This window comes from Sinohyriopsis cumingii, chromosome 10, assembly GCF_028554795.1.
Source record: "Sinohyriopsis cumingii isolate HCF-2022 chromosome 10, ASM2855479v2, whole genome shotgun sequence".
Taxonomy (NCBI): Eukaryota; Metazoa; Mollusca; class Bivalvia; order Unionida; family Unionidae; genus Sinohyriopsis; species Sinohyriopsis cumingii.
In genome coordinates, this window is record NC_142970.1 from 19,359,984 (window position 1) to 19,382,644 (window position 22,661).

Genomic DNA, 22,661 nt, shown 5'->3' on the forward strand with positions numbered 1-22,661 from the left:
GTTATAAAGTTATTAAGCTGTCCTGTTATACAATTATTAAGCTGTCCTGTAGTACAGCCATTAAGCTGCCCTGTTATACAATTAGTATGCTGTCCTGTAGTAAAGCATTAAGTTGCCCTGTTATACAATTCGGTCGAAAAATGGTGAAGTTAAAATAGTCTGAATCTGTACACGCTGCATAATAATGATGACAAAGGTGATAAAGCATCAAATAACCAGTCTGTTTTATTGTCAGACCATGCTGACGGACCATCAGCTAACCCAGACTGTTTTATTCTCAGACCAAGGTGACAAACGTCTAGTCAACCAGTCTGTTTTGTAAGATAGAGGTTGACAGACCGTCAGTTAACCAGATTGTTGTTCTATCCTCAGACCAAGTTTACAGAACATCAGTTAACTAGACTGATTTATATTCAGATGAAGGTGAAATATTAATAGTTAGCCAGACTATTTTATTGTCAGAAAAGTTTCGCATTACAGACCTCTGTTACGTAATGAGTCAAACAAAACTGGGATACAGAATACAGAGCGCTCGACTGACAGCTAGTGATAGGTGGGTTGGCGCTTGGAGATTCGTCAATTGCCTTAAATTTCCCGATATTGCTTCATTTTCCCAGAGGCAAGCTTGTATTCGGGCGATCGATACCAAAGACGGATTCTCATGTACAATAGAGAAACAACAGTACTGACAATTTTTACACCAGGCATAGGAAGCAATTCTGCCAGTTTGGTATCTGTAATAATTGATTTCTAAACAAGCTAGTCTTCATTCTGTTGAAGCCAGAACTATAAAACCTTGAGTCCAGTCTAAAAAAGATACCAATTTGGGGAACGAATTGATTTTCCCCTGGCCAAAAGCTCTCCGAGGAGAAAATTTAATCTGGAGAAAATAGGAAACCTAATTTACCATATATTGATAGGTGTTCGAATCTTGTGTTGATTGAGTGGTTGCAATAAAATAGTAGAATAACCAAAATGGTACTGTATATCGAAGGCATTATTATTCTCTACATCCTAGAGAATGCAGAATTTTTGTTTTACAAAAATACAAAGAAATGTCACACGGTATGCTGCTTTCATTTTATCTCATCTAACGTTTTGTATATCACTCGAATCGCAAGACGTACTCTCCAGTTATATATATATATATATATATATATATATATATATATATATATATATATATATATATATATATATCTGTGTGTGTGTGTGTGTGACGAAAGTGATCATGTGATTTATAGGCGCTACATTGGACGTCAGTCGGATTTTCAGGTCTACTCTGTCAGTCGTCAAGCCTGGTCCCATTAATATCATGTACAAATTAACAAAGTCATAAAATAAATATTTTAAACAAAACTTACATCAAATTTTCAATCTGAAGAAAAAGATTATAAATAATGCACACGAGGTAAGTGTCAACATAAAATAATATGTTTTTAAATGATGCGTTATGCTAATGGGTAGGTGTGATTAAGCATAACCTAGGTGATAGGTTAATTATCACAATAATGCTAAGGAATAGGCGTGGTTTAGCACAACTTACCTGATATGCTAATGAGAAGGCGTGGTGTAGCACAAATTAGATAGCATACCAATTCTCACAATATTGCTTATTTAAAGACAAGGAAATGATTTATGAGTGAGAAGTCTGTCAGCGTGTTCTCTGTCAGGGTGTTCTCTGTCAGGATGTTCTCTGGTTAAATGCTTTTTATTTTATTTTTACGTAGATTCAACATGCATATGGATGCATCTACAACAAACTTCAAGGAACTAATTTTTCCATATTATAGTTTCAAATAATTAAATTGATAGAATTAAAAGTACGCAATGTCTGAGCAATTTGTGAGACTTTACATGCGAGACTAACTTCTTTAAAATTTAGTCAAACGTCGCCTACATTTATTAGCATAACAAATTATTTAGCACTATATATACATTATGAAATGTATACCCATTATGAATTGTATACCCATTATGAATTATATACACATTATGAATTATATACACATTATGAATTGCATACACATAATAAATTGTATACATATGAACTGTATACACATAATGAATTTTATACACATCATGAATTGTGCACACATCATGAACTCTATCCATATTATGAATTGTATACACATAATGAATTTTATACACATTATGAATTTTATACACATCATGAATTGTATACACATTATGAATTGTATATCATGAATTGTATACACATGAATTGTATACTTATTATGAACTGTATGCACATACTGAATAAATTTGTGACATCATGAATTGTATACATATTATGAATTGTATATACATTATGAAATGTATACACATTATGACTTGTATACATATCATGACTTGTATACATTATGAGTTGTATACACATCATGACTTGTATACACATTATGAGTCGTATATCATGAATTATATACACATGATGAATTGTATACACATGATGATTTGTATACACATCATGACTTGTATACACATTATGAGTTGTATACGCATAATGAATTGTATATACATTATGAGTTATATACACATAATGAGTTGCGTACACATAATGAATTGTATACACATAATGAGTTGTATACACATCATGAATTGTATACACATGATGAATTGTATACACATGATGACTTGCATAGACATGATGACTTGTATACACATTATGAGTTATATACACATAATGAATTGTATATACATTATGAGTTATATACACATGAGTTGTACACACATAATTAATTGTATACACATAATGAGTTGTATATACATCATGAATTGTATACACATTATGAAATCTTACAGATTATTACATAAATGAAAAAAGAAAATTAATTAAATCGGAGCAAAATGTAAGCTCTATTTTCCGAGTTTTTAAGTTCAAAGTTTCGATATTATTTCTAGATTTAGGCCTAGTTTGCTGGACTTGCTTCCACTAACCAGCTATATTATATATTATCACGCCTACATATTAGCGTGCAATTCTATAAGGAAAAGATAATCACGCCAACACATTAGCGTGTAAATCTATAAGAATAAAATAATCACGCGTACTCATTAGCATGTAACTTATAATCATAAGATAATCATGCCTACTCATTAGCGTGTAATTTATAAGGACAAAATAATCATGCCTACTCATTAGCGTGTAATTTATAAGGATAAGATTATCACGCCTACTCATTAGCGTGTAATTTATAAGGACAAAATAATCATGCCTACTCATTAGCGTGTAATTCTATAAGGATAAGATAATCACGCCTACTCATTAGCGTGTAATTTATAAGGATAAGATTATCACGCCTACTCATTAGCGTGTAATTTATAAGGATAAGATAATCATGCCTACTCATTAGCGTGTAATTCTATAAGGATAAAAAAGCACGCCTACTCATTAGCATGTAATTAATAAGGATAAGATAATCACGCCTACTCATTAGCGTGTAATTTATAAGGATAAAATAATCACGCCTACTCATTATCATGTAATTAATAAGGATAAGATAATCACGCCTACTCATTAGCGTGTAATTTATAAGGATAAGATAATCACGCCTACTCATTAGCGTGTAATTTATAAGGATAAGATAATCACGCCTACTCATTAGCGTGTAATTCTATAAGGATAAGATAATCATGCCTACTCATTAGCGTGTAATTCTATAAGGATAAAAAAGCACGCCTACTCATTAGCATGTAATTAATAAGGATAAGATAATCACGCCTACTCATTAGCGTGTAATTTATAAGGATAAGATAATCACGCCTACTCATTAGCGTGTAATTCTATAAGGATAAAATAATCACGCCTACTCATTAGCGTGTAATTCTATAAGGATAAGATAATCACGCCTACTCATTAGCGTGTAATTTATAAGGATAAGATAATCACGCCTACTCATTAGCGTGTAATTTATAAGGATAAGATAATCACGCCTACTCATTAGCGTGTAATTCTATAAGGCTAAGATTATCACGCCTACTCATTAGCGTGTAATTCTATAAGGCTAAGATTATCACGCCTACTCATTAGCGTGTAATTCTATAAGGCTAAGATTATCACGCCTACTCATTAGCGTGTAATTCTATAAGGATAAAATAATCACGCCTACTCATTAGCGTGTAATTCTATAAGGATAAGATAATCACGCCTACTCATTAGCGTGTAATTTATAAGGATAAGATAATCACGCCTACTCATTAGCGTGTAATTTATAAGGATAAGATAATCACGCCTACTCATTAGCGTGTAATTCTATAAGGCTAAGATTATCACGCCTACTCATTAGCGTGTAATTCTATAAGGCTAAGATTATCACGCCTACTCATTAGCGTGTAATTCTATAAGGCTAAGATTATCACGCCTACTCATTAGCGTGTAATTCTATAAGGATAAAATAATCACGCCTACTCATTATCATGTAATTAATAAGGATAAGATAATCACGCCTACTCATTATCATGTAATTAATAAGGATAAGATAATCACGCCTACTCATTAGCGTGTAATTTATAAGGATAAGATAATCACGCCTACTCATTAGCGTGTAATTCTATAAGGATAAAATAATCACGCCTACTCATTAGCGTGTAATTCTATAAGGCTAAGATTATCACGCCTACTCATTAGCGTGTAATTCTATAAGGATAAAATAATCACGCCTACTCATTAGCGTGTAATTCTATAAGGATAAAATAATCACGCCTACTCATTATCATGTAATTAATAAGGATAAGATAATCACGCCTACTCATTATCATGTAATTAATAAGGATAAGATAATCACGCCTACTCATTAGCGTGTAATTTATAAGGATAAGATAATCACGCCTACTCATTAGCGTGTAATTCTATAAGGATAAAATAATCACGCCTACTCATTAGCATGTAATTTATAAGGATAAGAATCACGCCTACTCATTAGCGTGTAATTTACAAGATAATCGCGCCTACTCGTTAGCGTGTAATTCTATAAGGATACAATAATCACGCCTACTCATTAGCATGTAATTTATAAAGATAAGATAATCACGCCTACTCATTAGCGTGTAATTTATAAGATAATCGCGCCTACTCGTTAGCATGTAATTCTATAAAGATAAAATAATCACGCCTACTCATTAGCATGTAATTTATAAGGATAAGATAATCACTCCTACTCATTAGCATAACATTTTATAAGGACCTAGATAATCACTGCTACTCATCAGCATTTCATTTTATGCAAAACACAATTCTCTTACCAAAACTGACTAATTCATCAGACGATTCTCTTATCCAAATTGATTACTTCAACAGAGATATACTTTCTATGATAGTGAAAATTTCACGCAAATTTGGACGTACCATAATAAAGATGCTAAATACAGAACTGATAAGTGTTATGTAGTGTAAACTGTTCAGGTATCTAACCGCTGGGTTAGTAGACGTCATTTTTATCGGACAAGATATGACAGACAAACATGCCTCATTACGTTTCTGATCACACGTTGCCAATGGCAAGACTGCCTAGCGTTCCATTAGAATTTCAGTAAAACAAGAACTGATTGTTGATCAGAAGTGAAGTCTGGGAACTCGTAGTTTTCTTTGGAATAATGGGGCAAAAATCAATATTTGCAATTCAAATGATGATTAAAGAAAATACTTGTATGCGTATTGAAAAATATTCTGAATATACACTGCAATGTTAATAACGTACATTATCACTTCTTCTATTTTGATATGGTCATGATCACTGTGGTATTCTCACGTAAGCATGTAAGATACTATTTTGATATGGTCATGATGACTGTGGTATTCTCACGTAAGCATGTAAGATACTATTTTGATATGGTCATGATCTCTGTGGTATTCTCACGTAAGCATGTAAGATACTATTTTCATATGGTCATGATCACTGTGGTATTCTCACGTAAGCATGTAAGATACTATTTTGATATGGTCATGATCTCTGTGGTATTCTCACGTAAGCATGTAAGATACTATTTTGATATGGTCATGATGACTGTGGTATTCTCACGTAAGCATGTAAGATACTATTTTGATATGGTCATGATCACTGTGGTATTCTCACGTAAGCATGTAAGATACTATTTTGATATGGTCATGATCACTGTGGTATTCTCACGTAAGCATGTAAGATACTATTTTGATATGGTCATGATCTCTGTGGTATTCTCACGTAAGCATGTAAGATACTATTTTGATATGGTCATGATCACTGTGGTATTCTCACGTAAGCATGTAAGATACTATTTTGATATGGTCATGATCACTGTGGTATTCTCACGTAAGCATGTAAGATACTATTTTGATATGGTCATGATCACTGTGGTATTCTCACGTAAGCATGTAAGATACTATTTTGTTATGGTCATGATCTCTGTGGTATTCTCAAGTAAGCATGTAAGATACTATTTTGATATGGTCATGATCACTGTGGTATTCTCACGTAAGCATGTAAGATACTATTTTGATATGGTCATGATCACTGTGGTATTCTCACGTAAGCATGTAAGATACTATTTTGATATGGTCATGATCTCTGTGGTATTCTCACGTAAGCATGTAAGATACTATTTTGATATGGTCATGATCACTGTGGTATTCTCACGTAAGCATGTAAGATACTATTTTCATATGGTCATGATCACTATGACAGCCTCGTGTAGGCATGTAACATACTACTTTGTTATGGTCATGATCGCTAAGGTAACTGCATTTAAGCATGTATTATACTATTTTGATGTAGTCAAGAATATATCGTTAGCCTCACGTAAGCATGTAACATCCTATTTTAATATGGTCCAATATACGATGTTACTAAGGTAGGCTCACGTAAGCATTTAACATCCTATTTTAATATGGTCCAACATATGATGGTAGGCTGACGTAAGCATATAACATCCGATTTTAATATGGTCAGATATACGATGGTAGGGTGACGAAAGCATTTAACATCTTATTTTAATATGGTCCAATATACGATGGTAGGCTCACGTAAGCATATAACATCTTATTTTAATATGGTCCAATTAACACCCTATTTTAATATGGTTCAATATACGATGTTACTATGGTAGACATACGTAAGCATTTTACATCCTATTTTAATATGGTCCGATATACGATGGTAGGCTCGCGTAAGCATATAACATCCTATTTTAATATGGTCCAATATACGATGGTAGGCCGACGTAAGCATATAACATCCTATTTTAATATGGTCCAATATACGATGGTAGGCTCACGTAAGCATGTAACATCCTATTTTAATATGGTCCAATATACAATTGGTAAGTTCACGTAAGCATGTAACATCCTATTTTTAATATGGTCCAATATACGATGGTAGGCTCACGTAAGCATGTAACATCCTATTTTAATACGGTCTAAAATATGATGGTATGCTCACGTAAGCATGTAACATCCTATTTTAATATGGTCCAATATACGATGGTAGGCCGACGTAAGCATATAACATCCTATTTTAATATGGTCCAATATACGATGGTAGGCTCACGTAAGCATGTAACATCCTATTTTAATATGGTCCAATATACGATGGTATGCACACGTAAGCATATAACACCCTATTTTAATATGGTTCAATATACGATGGTAGGCTCGCGTAAGCATATAACATCCTATTTTAATATGGTTCAATATACGATGGTAGGCTCGCGTAAGCTTATAACATCCTATTTTAATATGGTCCAATATACGATGGTAGGCTCACGTAAGCATGTAACATCCTATTTTAATATGGTCCAATATACGATGGTAGGCTCACGTAAGCATATAACATCCTATTTTAATATGGTCCAATATACGATGGCAGGCTCGCGTAAGCATCTAACATCCTATTTTAATATGGTCCAATATACGATGGTAGGCTCACGTAAGCATATAACATCCTATTTTAATATGGTCCTATATACGATGGTAGGCTCATGTAAGCATGTAACGAAGATGAAATATGAGGTATATACCAATATCGAGTATAAAACGATTGCTTTTTAGAACAGTGGACTAAAAACAAATGATGTAGTCTTACAAATTTAGGACAAAATCAAATATCATTTCTATTTGTAATATATTCTTATAAAGAAACTAGAGAATAAAAATAATATAAAGTGCATATAAATAAATTGTCAGCAAATAAATGATAGACAAGTTTATATAATCATGTTGTTCTAGTGTCATTAGCTGTTTGAAAATACATGACTTACATGTACCAATAGAAAACAAATTAAATTTTAAAAAAATCTTATTTAAAGGAGGTATGTAAAAAAAATGAATAGAACATCCCGTTGAAGACATTTGAAGTATAGTTAATCGCAAACATGAACAAGCCAGCTTATGCAAAACAAATGAGTATGTTATAGCCTAACTAAAGGTACAAAATGAAATGGAAACATACCCTACAATAACCTTCCGATCTATTCACCAGAATCGATATAGTTGGAAAATTTCCGCTGCATCATGTATGCAATACCATTCACTGTTTAAACAGCATAGAAAGCAAACTCGGACAGGACAAAAAATAAATAATTCCTAATCCAAATTCATGAGAAATACAAATAATAATGGCTCCTAATTATGAAATGACCAGTATGAAAACCAGAATGAAAAGTCGAACGAATAACGAAAACACATAATTCTGAATTGTCATAACAATGCTTTGGAAATTAATGCTTACGAATCACCAGTATTAAATATCATCATATCACGATGAAGAGTAAGATGACTTTGGAAATAAAAAATGGGTCTCGCAATTTTTCCCAAAATGTTTCAAGTAGGAAGATCTCATTTAAGCATGTATACAACTAAGAAAATCAAAGAATAAATGTGTCCTGGACAAGGATTATTGCTCAGTGACATAGATTATTATTCACTGACAATGAGTACTGCTCTATGGCAACGATTATTGACCAGTGACAAGCATTATTGACCAATGACAAGGATTCCTTATCAATGACAAGTTCACAGATCAATGACAAAGATTATTGACGAATGAATAGGATTATTGATCAGTGGCGAGTATTTCTGAATAATGGCAAGGAATATTAATCAATAGCAAGGAGTACTGCTCACTGAAAATGATTACTGATCAATGAAAATGATTATTCATCAATGACAAGGATTACTTAACAAGGCAAGGATTATCGATCAATGAAAAGGATTATCGATCAATGAAAAGGGTTATTCATCAATGACAAGGATTGTTAATCAATGACAAGGATTACTTAACAAGGCAATGATTATCGATCAATGAAAATGATTATCGATCAATGAAAAGGGTTATTCATCAATGACAAGGATTACTTAACAAGGCTAGGATTATTGATCAATGGAAAGGATTATCGATCAATGAAAAGGATTATCGATCAATGAAAAGGATTGTTCATCAATGACAAGGATTACTTAACAAGGCAAGGATTATCGATCAATGAAAAGGATTATCGATCAACGAAAAGGATTATTCATCAATTACAAGGATTACTTAACAGGGCAAGGATTATCGATCAATGAAAAGGATTATTGATCAATGAAAAGGATTATCGATCAATGAAAAGGATTATCCATCAATGAAAAGGATTATTCATCAATGACATGGATTACTTAACAAGGCAAGGATTATCGATCAATGAAAAGGATTATCGATTAATGAAAAGGATTATCGATCAATGAAAAGGATTATCGATCAATGAAAAGGATTATTCATCAGTGACATGGATTATTCATCAATGACAAGGATTATTCATCAATGACAAGGATTACTTAACAAGGCAAGGATTATTCATCAATGACAAGGACTATTCATCAATGACAAGGATTACTTAACAAGGCAAGGATTATTAATCAATGAAAAGGATTATTCATCAATGATAAGGATTACTTAACAATGCAAGGATTATCGATCAATGAAAATGATTATTCATCAATGACAAGGATTATTCATCAATGACAAGGATTACTTAACAATGCAAGGATTATCGATCAATGAAAATGATTATTCATCAATGAAAAGGATTATTCATCATTGACAAGGATTATTGATCAGAGACAACGATTATTGATCAATGATAAGCTACATTTCAAAAAGTAATATCCAGTCATTGATACACATTTCTCCACTGTTTATATTTTCATGTAAATTATATCAAAGTGAACCAAATGTAGAATTATTAACAAAGTATACAACAGAACTAATAATATAGACTAAGACAGAAAACTGTTATTTCCTTTATATTTATAAACCTTACTGTAATATTTTCTCGAATCTGAATAAATTTATCGTTACTGTTAATCACCCAATATAATCCAGAGTAAAATCTACCGTATGCTCCCAAAATGTTCACTGATGACGTCTCTTAAAATGGTCTTTACCACCGTGGGGGGGGGGGGGGAGAAAAGCTATGTGACAGATATGTAAAATGAGTTAAGATATACCATTACCGATCACTGTTGCTATGACTACTGTTTTACTCAGTAGTCGTCAGAAGTATAGTTTTATATACTGCAATCAAATGCAGGCTGATAATGGACTGCATGTCATCATACAGAGACAGTCATGTTGAAGAAGAAAAAAAAAGATATTATACGATTGGTTACAAGAAAAAGCATATCTAACAGTTAGTCCCTCTACCAGTTCTCTGGTTTTCTCTGAGAATTTAGCTTCCTAGACCGGTACTTATGAGACGAATCCATGGCAAATTTTCGTTACTTTTGAAGTATCTTGTTTGATATTTTCATATATTAAATCATAACGTTTCTACAGTATTTCTCGCTGTATTGTAGTCCATTATCATAACATTTTCTAATATAACGAATACATATTTCAATGCTGTAAATTAATACGATTATTGATTACTGCGCAATACCAACCACCGGGTTGTAATACTCACAGCGTAATAACAACCAACGCGTTGTAATAACTACAACGGAATAACAACCAACGCGTTGTAACGAAAGCTACGATCAGTTCTAAAATAATTCGAGCGAGGGGTATGACAATATCACTCAGACGCGATATAATGACTTATTTAGGGATATGACAATATCACTCAGACGCGATATAATGACTTATTTAGGGATTTGACAATATCACTCAGACGCGATATAATGACTTATTTAGGGATTTGACATTATCACTTACACGCGATATAATGAATTATTTTGGGATATGACAATATCACTCAGACGCGATATAATGACTTATTTAGGGATTTGACATTATCACTTACACGCGATATAATGAATTATTTTGGGATATGACATTATCACTTACACGCGATATAATGACTTATTTAGGGATATGACATTATCACTTACACGCGATATAATTACTTATTTAGGGATATGACATTATCCCTTAGATGCGATATAATGACTTATTTAGGGATATGAATTATCACTTAGACGCGATATAATGACTTATTTAGGGATATGAATTATCACTTATACGCGATATAATGACTTATTTAGGGATATGACATTATCACTTTCACGCGATATAATGACTTATTTAGGGATATGAATTATCACTTAGACGCGATATAATGACCTTTTTAGGGATATGACATTATCACTTAGACGCGATATAATGACTTATTTAGGGATATGACATTATCACTTAGACGCGATATAATGACTTATTGAGGGATATGAATTATCACTTAGACGCGATATAATGACTTATTTAGGGATTTCCGAAAACAGGACAACAGTTTCGCTCAAATACAAATTTGGAAGACCGCTCAGGCCAAAGTGGTTAGAGAGTTCGCCTCGGATGTGGGAAGTTGCGAGTTCGAACCCCGGCTGAATCATACCTAGGACTTTTAAAAATGGTACTAACAGCTGCACTCAGCAGTAAAACATTAGTGTTAGAACTGGTCAGCCTGGTGTCAGATAATGTGACTGATTGAGACATGGTGCCTCATGTCTGCGGCATATGTCCCATTGCTTGACGTCAATATAAACTGCCACACTGCATATATCTTAGCGATATGACTAAAATTGTTAAAACTACATTAAAAATCTAAATCGCACGAACACACATTTGCAATATGACTAACATTGTTAAAGCTACTTTACAAATTTAAATCACACACACACACACACACACACACATTTGGAAACTTTGAATAACGAAAGGAGATTGCTTTACCTCATCCTTATTTCCGAATTTTTTCTCCATTATTCTGTGGCCTCAGATTTAACGAAGATGACCGGTATGATGACTACCGGGAAGAGGTCGAGGTCAAATAAGTCAGTGAAGAAATTGTTGTTAGAGTCAACGAACTGCCACTACATTTATCCTAAAAATAGCATCCTAATTTTCAGACGAACTGTCACAAAACACACCAAAAAAACTGTATATATACCTGGTAAATCGAAAGGATCGTTTTACAATTCTCGCCGTTTTATGACGGTAATTGCAATGGTAATTAGAGTCCGTTTATTTCATATTTAAATCCGGGATTAAGAAATCCTTAACAAGTAGATCATTTGATTATGAACAAAACAAGTGAAAGAATATCTAAATCAATTAATATTCAGAAAGCACACCCATTAACACCTCTGAAGGGCACGATCTCTTGGGACAAAAATCACATTTGGTTCTAATGCAGAGGTTCTATTGCTGAATCGCTTTCCACGAAGAATGTCATCACTAAGAATAATTTGACGACTGTTTCTTTTAGGGCTGACAGTCGTAATCAATATATACGACCATAAGAGAGGTATTTGTGAACGATACGTTGAACAATTGCCAGCACGTGTATTCAAGTTGCATATATAATCCTTCCAAAAGTCCATTTGCAGGAACTGTAACGCTTTTTTGCTGGAGTTAACAACGAATAGTATCACCCCAGAAATGTATGTTGCAGGCATGAACCATGGATTCTGAAGAACTGTCTATCGCAGTTGGTCTCAACACTAAAGCGGTAATACATACAGTAGAATATATTCCAAATAGTAGTTCTACTTCGAATTTGTAGCGATAACTCAGATCGATATAAATATACATATACAATACTTACGAAACCATCCAGTCATTGCAGAAACGGCTTAAAACGTACGAAATAACGAAATAGGTCTACATATATGTACATCTGTAAAGTATTAAAACTTGAACAATTCCAAAAATTATATTTATGATGACGCCTTGCATCCCGCTCATTTTGATGCAGTTTGTTTCTTCATATTGAATTGTTGGTCTTGACGAAACGTTATTCAACTAGATCATTCCGTGTACTACTTATAGTCTGTGTGCTTCCTACGATAAATTAATATATTTGAAATTTGAAGAAAAATCAAACATGTTCTCCGATTTTGTTTGATATTATCGCTGGAAAGTTATTTGAAAAACGGATCATCACACGATTAATTTACATCACTCAAGTCCGAAATATGAATATTTGCGCTTCAAAGAATTTGCACTGTTGATCTCGCGGTACAGTCATTCATGAAATACAAACAATGTAAAACAACCTCAAGAAAAGGATACATGTTAAAAGCTGCTAAAGAAATCTACACTGACGAGTAAACCACATTCCGAAAGTCTCTGTACAGCAGCAAGATCACTTCTCAAAGGAAAAACCAAAGACGAGTAAGCCACAACCGCTAAGTCACTGTACAGCGGCAACCTTGCCTCTCTACATAAAAAATGGTGGAACACAAAACGAAGCAACATAAAATCCGTTCTAAAAACCCGTCAATCGATGATAAGCTGGCGTTACCTACAGCCCCTGTACAAGGAGGTTTCTATTTGTGGAAATTCAAAGTGTTTGGCAAGCACAGTGCAAAACCATTATCGTCATCATCATCATTACCAGCAGCAATAAAATATGTTGCCGTTAGGCTGGATTTTAGACAATCTTAACAGCCATATAAACTAGAATTAAATATTTCATCACAATCCCGCTTGGAATTAGCAATAGTAGATATTTCATTCCAATCCCGTTTGAAAAGGACGAAATGAAATATTTCTTCCCCGTTTGCAGATTGTAATATTAAATATTCACCTCAGTCTTGTTTGGAAATGACAATATTAAATATTTCATCCCAATTCCGACCGCTGCAGTAGACTAAGTAGTTACAGCGTCCGCTTCGATGCAGGAGGTTGCGGGTTCGATTCCCGGTCAAGTCCTACCATAGAATTATAAAATATAGTACCAGCAGCTGCCTCGATAGGCATTCAGCCTTAAAAGTTAGTGTTAGGACTGGTTGGTCTAGTGTCAGGATAATGTGACTGGGTGGGACATCATGCTACTTGTCTGCGGCAAAATGCCCCAGTACTAGACATCACTATAAACTGCCACATTGTAGACATCATAGTGATATGACTGAAAAATCGTTAAAGGTACGTTAAAAATCCAAGTATCTCTGTCACACGCGCACACATACACACACACACACACACACACACACACACACGTCTAGTAACCGTTTGCAAATGACAATACTTCAGAGAACATCGGTAATCCTAGTACTTAATTCTAGGGGCAGGGATAGAAATAGGGATCATCTGCCGCCGGATAAGAAATAAATGTATCGAGTCATGGAATGTATCGAGTCATGGAATGTATCGAGTCATGGAATGTATTGACAGAGACTGGGACTATTGATGAATAGTCAACAATGAGTGTCATAATCAATCACCTAATTTTTTTGTTTAATGGTGCCTAATTTTTGTTTCTTTAATAGTTTGTTTTGCTTCAACTTTCATTTTTGTTCATTTCATGTTTTAATCAATATTTCATTCTCTTCAATAATTCTGACTCACTATTTCATTTTCTTAATAATAACTCATTTTATCTTTCCGCTCACTCTTTCATTTTTTATTTCGCTCTCTAATTCATTCTACCTTTTCACTTGCTAATTCATTCTTTCTATTCACTCACCAATTCCTACTTTCTTTTAACACGCTAATTCATTCTTTCTTTTCAATCCCTAATTCATTCTTTCTTTTCATTCGCTAATTCATTCTTTAATTCAACTCTCTTTACAGGACAGCCCGATTATTCAATATGTAAGTACACTTTGTCGTCCATCATTAACCGCTCCGGTAGCCTAGTGGTTAGATCGTCCGCTTCGGACGTGGGAGGTTGTGGGTTCTATGCTGACCGAGTCATATCAAAGACGTATAAAAATGGTACTAACAGCTGCCTCGCGTGGCGCTCAGCATTTAAGAGATTAGTGTTAGGACTGGTCGGACTGGTGTCAGGATAATGTGACTGGGTGGGACATCATGCTACATGTCTGCGCCATGATGCCCCAGTGTTAGACATCAATATAAACTGCCACACTGCAGACATCGTAGCGATATGACTGAAAAATTGTTAAAGCTACGTTAAAAAATTCAAAAAATCCAAATCGTCCATGATTTTCACTTTGTGCAGTAATTATAATATATATGTAAACAAACTGTACTCACAGGTCACAATGAAACCGAACTCAAAGGTCGCACTGTAAATGTACTCACATGTCACAATGTAACTGTACTCACAGGTCATAATGTAAATCTAATCACATGTCACAATGTAACTGAACTCATAGGTCACAATGTAATTGTACTCAAAGGTTACAATGTGACTAAACTCACGGCTCACAATGTAACTGAACTCACAAGTCACAATGCAAATGTACTCACAGGTAATACTGTAAGTGTAATGACAGGTCACAATGTAAATGAATTCACAGGTCACAATGTAACTATACTCACACCGCTCCGGTGGCCTAGTGGTTAGAGTGTCCGCCTCAGAAGCGGGAGGTCGTGGGTTCGATCCCCGGCCGAGTCATATCAAAGACTTACAAAAATAATACTAACAGCTGCCTCGCTTGGCGCTCAGCATTAAGAGGTTACTGTTAGGACTGGTCGGCCTGGTGTCAGGATAATATGACTGGGTGGGACATCATGCTACATGTCTGCGGCATGATGCCTCAGTGCTAGACATCACTATAAAGTACCACATTGCAGACATCGTAGCGGTATGACTCAAAAATTTTTAAAGCTACGTTAAAAATCCAAATTACAACACAACTATACTCACATGTTACAATGTAAATGAACTCACAGGTCACGATCTAAATGTATAACGTTCCATTAACTTGTTATTTTAGTATTTTTTACATAAATCCAACGGAAGAAGCATGTGAGATTTTTCCTTTCTAATTCTTGAGTTCCGTGCCTCTCTTTCTCTCTTTCTATGTAAAAGGCGCAGAAACAGAAATAAATAGCTTATTCTACAATGTGACGACGTGAGAACGTCTTCATCGAGGAATAATAACCGGCATCAATAAAGAGGAACACAACATCCATTTTTATTTTTAAAAATGATTTTCTTAAGGGCACATCAACACGTGTGTGTGTGTGTGTGTGTGTGCGCGCGCGCGCGCGAGCGTTATGATTACATGCCAACAAAATCGTTTAAAAATTCAAAAGTTCACTTGTGATTCGTTGGGAATGTCTTGTATTATAAACGTCCCAAAACTGTTTTAACATATTCACAAGATTCATTCGAAAGTAATCAATCAATACAATTTCAGTTGTTAACATGCTAGATTTTATCACAACAATTGATGAGATACGCGGTCATGGAAACATGAAACAATACGTTGATGCCATAGCAACAGTTATTTTAAGAAACTTAAATCACTAAAAATGCTGCCAGCAGCAAGTGTGCCTATGCATAATCCACTGTATATCTAACACCTGTATATACAAAGGAATTGATTACTGTGCATAATCCACTGTATATCTAACACCTGTACATACAAAGGAATTGATTACTATGCATAATCCACTGTATATCTAACACCTGTACTTACAAAGGAATTGATTACTATGCATAATCCACTGTATATCTAACACCTGTACATACAAAGTAATTGATTACTATGCATAATCCACTGTATATCTAACACCTGTACATACAAAGGAACTGATTACTATGCATAATCCACTGTATATCTAACACCTGTACATACAAAGGAATTGATTAATATGCATAATCCACTGTATATCTAACACCTGTACATAAAAAAGGAATTGATTAATATGCATAATCCACTGTATATCTAACACCTGTACATAAAAAAGGAATTGATTACTATGCATAATCCACTGTATATCTAACACCTGTACTTACAAAGGAATTGATTACTATGCATAATCCACTGTATATCTAACACCTGTATTTACAAAGGAATTGATTACTATGCATAATCCACTGTATATCTAACACCTGTACATACAAAGGAACTGATTACTATGCATAATCCACTGTATATCTAACACCTGTACATACAAAGTAATTGATTACTATGCATAATCCACTGTATATCTAACACCTGTACATAAAAAGGAATTGATTAATATGCATAATCCACTGTATATCTAACACCTGTACATAAAAAGGAATTGATTAATATCGTATGCTACAAGAGTATTTAGAGTGTTGACTAAATGTAACCAATAAAATACTGTGTTTATTGGCAGTCCGAATTTGACTGACTACAGTAACTAGGAATATATTTCAATTTTGACCATTGTGTGTCAACTTTAGCTTCAACTTTGACCATTGAGTGTCAACATTAGCTACAATTTGACATCTGTTAAAATAATAATAATAATAATAATAATAATAATAATAATAATAATAATAATAATATTAGTAAGAACAATAAGTATTAAAAACAAACGTACAAAATCATTGGACAACTGGCGTCCTTGGTAATCGGATAATCCGAAGCTTAGATATTAAATGAGAATTAAAAAATTAAGTAATCAAGAATACAAAATAGCAAAAGAAAAATCATTGTGATTTTGTGTTAGAAGAAAACAAGATAGTTCAAAAACAGGTAAGACAGTATCATTTATCTGTTGTCAGACATGACCATGGGGGCCCCGAGTGGCCGAGTGGTCTAAAGCGCTCTTCGTTACGGATCACTGCCATCTCACCTCTGTCTGCGGCGGTTCGAGTCTAAGATTCAGCCAATGTGGGCATGTGAGAAAGCCTGCCAGTAGCTTCTCGTGGGTCGGTGGTTCTTTCCGGGGTTTTCCGGGTTCTTCCTCCACCATTAATACTGGCCGCCATGTATAGCCTATCGTGCTGAAAAATGGCGTTAAACCCCACAACAACAACAACAACAACATGACCATGTTTTAGGTCATGAAATGTCCGCTGAAATATACATTTGTTGTCATTTACATTCCCCTCAGTTTTCGGAAACAGGGCTTTCTTGTACGTCACAAAATCTCGCCTGGAATACACTTTTTTTTTCGTCACTGACCACGTACCATGTTTCTAACGGTAATGAAAAACGTCGTTTAATGGTTTCTCCTGAACTAGCAATTATAGATCAATATGTCAATGTATACGGTTACCAGATATTTTATTATGAAAAGTTTTCGGTAGAGTGGTGAATTTTTGAATTTTTACTTTAAACATTTTAGTGCGAAATACTCAATAAATATGTCCTAAATAAAGTTAATAAATGATTATTCAAGTAATCATTAAGTACAGAGTCAATTGTGTGTGTGGGGGGGGGGGGTAGTGGGGGGAGTAGCGCACTAGCATCAATATTTCTGTCACCTGCTAACTAATGTCAAGTGAATGAGGGCTTGGCATGGGAAAATGTATAACATTAGAAAAGATTTTTTTTAAAGAGTTTTTGGAAAACTACTTTACAAAATGCTCATTATTTAGAATACATGACATTGAGAAAATGTGACGTTCAAGCGTTGAAAAATATCTTCGAGTTTGAGAAGGCATCTGGGATTGGTTTGGGTGAGACTTTAAGGTAAAGAGAAACAATTTTCCCTGAATTTGAACCGTACAGTTACGTAACTATGGAAACGGAAAATAGTTGGCTTGAAAACGTGTTAGACACATCAAGCGGCTCTGCTGAAATAATTTCCGAAATGAATTAAAATCCGTGTAATAACGGCGGAAATTAAATTGAACCGGCGACCACCTGCAGACAATTCATGGAAAAGGCGATTGCAAATTATCAGAATAAGCCTGCAAATGCAAATTATTGCTACGACCGAAACCAATAATCATCTTACAGTTAGAGGCGGCAAATGGCAAATATCGCTTTTCGAGACGTGTTAGAAATAAACCACTGCAAACATGGCTGTTGTGTCATTATATGCCGACGAGCTTGTCAAAATAATCAAAAGCTTAATATTATCGATTTTGGTGTTCTGACAGAATCACTCAGACGCGATATAATAAGTCATTTGAATAAAAACAAGAATCTAATTTTAAATAATTCCAACAATTACAAATCGACATAACGGCTCCGGTAGCCAAATGGTTAGATCGTCCGCTTCGGATGCGGGAGGTTGCGGGTTCGAACTTTGGATAAGTCATACCAAGTCATGGCCTAGTCATAATAAAAACTTATGAAAATGGTACTAGAATGGTACTAACAGCTGCCTCGCTTGGCGTTCAACATGAAGAGGTTGGTGTTAGGACTGGTCAGCCTGGTGTCAGGATAACGTGGCTGAGTGGGATTTGATGCTAAGTGTCTGCTGCATGAAGCCCCAGGGCTAGACATCACTATAAACTGCCACACTGCAGACATAGTAGCGATATGGCTGACAAATTTCGAAAGCTACGTTAAAAATCCAAATCACCGCGCCCCCCACCCACACATACAAATTGACAGGACTGTCGGGAATGGAATCAGTTATAAATGGTCACGTGATACTAGTCTGAAATTTTGTACACATCGGTAAATTCGAAAGACTATTTTACCTCACTTTACTCTCACCCCCAAGTGATTTCAGATCCAAATTTGCAATCCCAAACAAAATGTCGGATTAGAAAAAGCATCCTAATAAGGATTTTTATAGGTTCATCCTACGATGTAAACAAGCAGACAAAACCAGGTCGCGGGACGGACCCGGCCTTCGGTCTGCAGTTAGCACATGCCTGGATTAGATGTTCAAACAATGTAATCTTACTCCTTCTGCACTGCAGCACTCACCTTTATAGTCAAACAAAGCATATGACATGCGTTACAATTCACTTTACGTTCATGAATTACTGAATGTTTGCTTGGACAATGTTTCACCATCTGTTACTGAAGTCAATGATTTCGCTGATTTGACGTACGAAAGGGGCACTCAGTATAAATGGACGCAATTTTTTCAAAAGAACAACATGCATTGAAAACAAGAACAAACGAAAAAACAAAAGAAGAAAAAAAATCATTCAGAATGACAAATGCTCATCAGATGACTGCTATGAACCGCACAGACACTAAACGCCATCTATACTACCTTATAAGGGTCGACAACCCTTGACTAGCCATGATGGGGCTCGGCGTTCAAACGTAGTATGGAGCAGTTGACGAAAGAAAACTGTGCTGTCTAATTCCAAATGTGATGTTGATGGAATCAGCTCATCTGATGATAGAAGGGAGAGAAATTGGAATATTAAGGATTCGATTGGTATTCTAAAGTTTTGGGATTATAAGAATTATTTGCTCATTGGGATTTTTTTATCTTGTGTGTGATTAAGTGAAAATGAATACTTAGGTTAATAATGAAAGTAAATGCAATAACCTTATAAAAGTATTTATCCATGTTTAATATCACATGGTGCACAATGATGCTTTCATATTCGCGCGCGCGTGTGTGTGTGTGCATGTGTGTGTGTGTGTGTGTGTGTGTGTGTGTGTGAGAGAGAGAGAGAGAGATATCTACTATCAATTCACTATGTTTCGTATCGTACTGATTTTCATGGAATCTCTGGTCGCTACAAACCAGAATTTAAAGATCCAACAAAACAATTATGTTTTTTCTAGAAACAACTTCTCCTCTCCATACATGCATTTCAAGTACAGATGACAATACAAACTTTGAAAATTGATATCCACGCAAAAATGACGTCTGAGTCTATAAATACTGACTGAAATTAAAAGTTAAACGAGTAGAAAGTTGCACCGTGTCAATGATCATAAACGTAGTTTAGCTTTGCTATCTTATTTTCACGAGATATTTGTTATAAATCTGTCAGTGATGTATTTTTGGGTGCAAAATGCGTGATCGTTATAGTAGCGTGTAAGTGTGTGATTTGGATTTTTAACATAGCTTTAACAATTTTTCAGTCACATCGCTACGTTGTCTGCAGTGAGCAGTTTATAGTGATGTCTAGCACTGGGGCATCATGCTGCAGACATGTAGCATCATGTCCCACCCAGCCACATTATCAAGATTCCGGGCTGAGCAGTCTTAACACTAACCTCTTCATGCTGAGCGCCAAGCGAGGCAGCTTCTAATACTATTTTTATAAGTCTTTGGTATGGCTCCGCCAGGCACTGAACCCACGAACTCCCGCATCCGAGACGGACGCTCTAACCACTAGGCCACCGGAGCGGCCCGTTATAGTATCGATAATCATTACAAGGAGGGACTGTTAGTAAGCTGAATTTTGCAATCCCTTTAATAAAAGACATGATCAGCTACGAAGCAGATTAACAATCAACAAGCAACTAATTAATCTCCAATTATTATCGAAAGGTTAAAGGTTAAAACATGTTCATAAATATACGACATGTTTTGCCTGTTTATAGCAATTCTCTTGTACGAAATGACATCAGTATTCAATATACCGCAGTGCATTTTGCGAGATTTATATATGTGCCTGTTTATTTCAATATAAGAACAATACATGATTGACCATAATCAAGCTGTACAGAATCAAACACAATTTTACTTTTTTTAAAAGACGTTACCAATTATTGATTAAATCATGAAAGAGAAATTAATACCCTGATAAAGTGTATACATGTCTTACATGCCTCATTAACGGTAGTACAAATCGCAGTTTGTCCCCCCCCCCCCCCCCCAATCTATGACATGGAAAACAAGCATTCTTGAAATAAAGAAAAATATGAACAACAACTCTTGGCTTCATAAAATATATCTTGGAGCCTAAATATTAATGGAGTTGACTCCCCTTGAAAACCACAAACGCTATAATGCCAGATGTACATGTTGGTGCCTTTCAAGCCAAAAAAGTACACACACACACACATTTGGTATTTAACGAATGAAAACTACATCTGATATAGTAGTACTAATATAATGCCGGACGAATATACAAGTATCTGCGTACAAAACGGTTATGGTTAAGTGTGTGTGTGTGTTTATATATATATATATATATATATATATATATATATATATATATATATATATATATATATATATATATATATATATATATATATATATATATATATACACACTCTCACTCTCCTTAAGTGTCGTTACACTCTTTTCAACCGTCAATATTTAACATACATTCTTCAGTTTCTTATTTCTTCTCAATATAGTAGCCAAGATTGACATTTGTAGAATTAGGACATTAGGCAATGTATTCGACTTATAATTCGGACATTAGGCAATGTGTTTGGAGCAGAGCTAGGGCATTAAGCAATGTATTTAGCTTAGAATTATCATATCAGGCAATGTACTTGGCGTCGAATTAGGGCATTTTGTAATGTATTGGGCTTAGAATTAGAACATTTGCAATGTATTGGGCTTAGAATTAAAATTTTCTGCAATGTATTGGGCTTAGAATTAGGACATTAGGTAATTTATTGGGCTTAGAATTAGAACATTCTGCAATGTGTTGGG

At 34.7% G+C, this 22,661-nt stretch overlaps 1 protein-coding gene across 5 annotated transcripts in view; it reads right to left on the reverse strand.

Annotated features, from left to right (window-relative positions):
* LOC149789678 (dipeptidyl peptidase 4-like) overlaps nucleotides 1-22,661 on the reverse strand; it is a 255,050-nt gene that overhangs the window by 103,041 nt on the left and 129,348 nt on the right. Inside the window, exon 1 of one of the 5 annotated variants that reach the window (XM_089971697.1) lies at nucleotides 12,171-12,398. The exons of the other annotated variants lie outside the window; for them this stretch is intronic. Within the exon in view, the coding sequence (XP_089827823.1) occupies nucleotides 12,171-12,200 (30 nt within the window). The 5' untranslated portion in view covers nucleotides 12,201-12,398. Of the gene's footprint in view, nucleotides 1-12,170; nucleotides 12,399-22,661 lie in introns of those variants that run through there. 5 annotated transcript variants of the gene reach the window in all.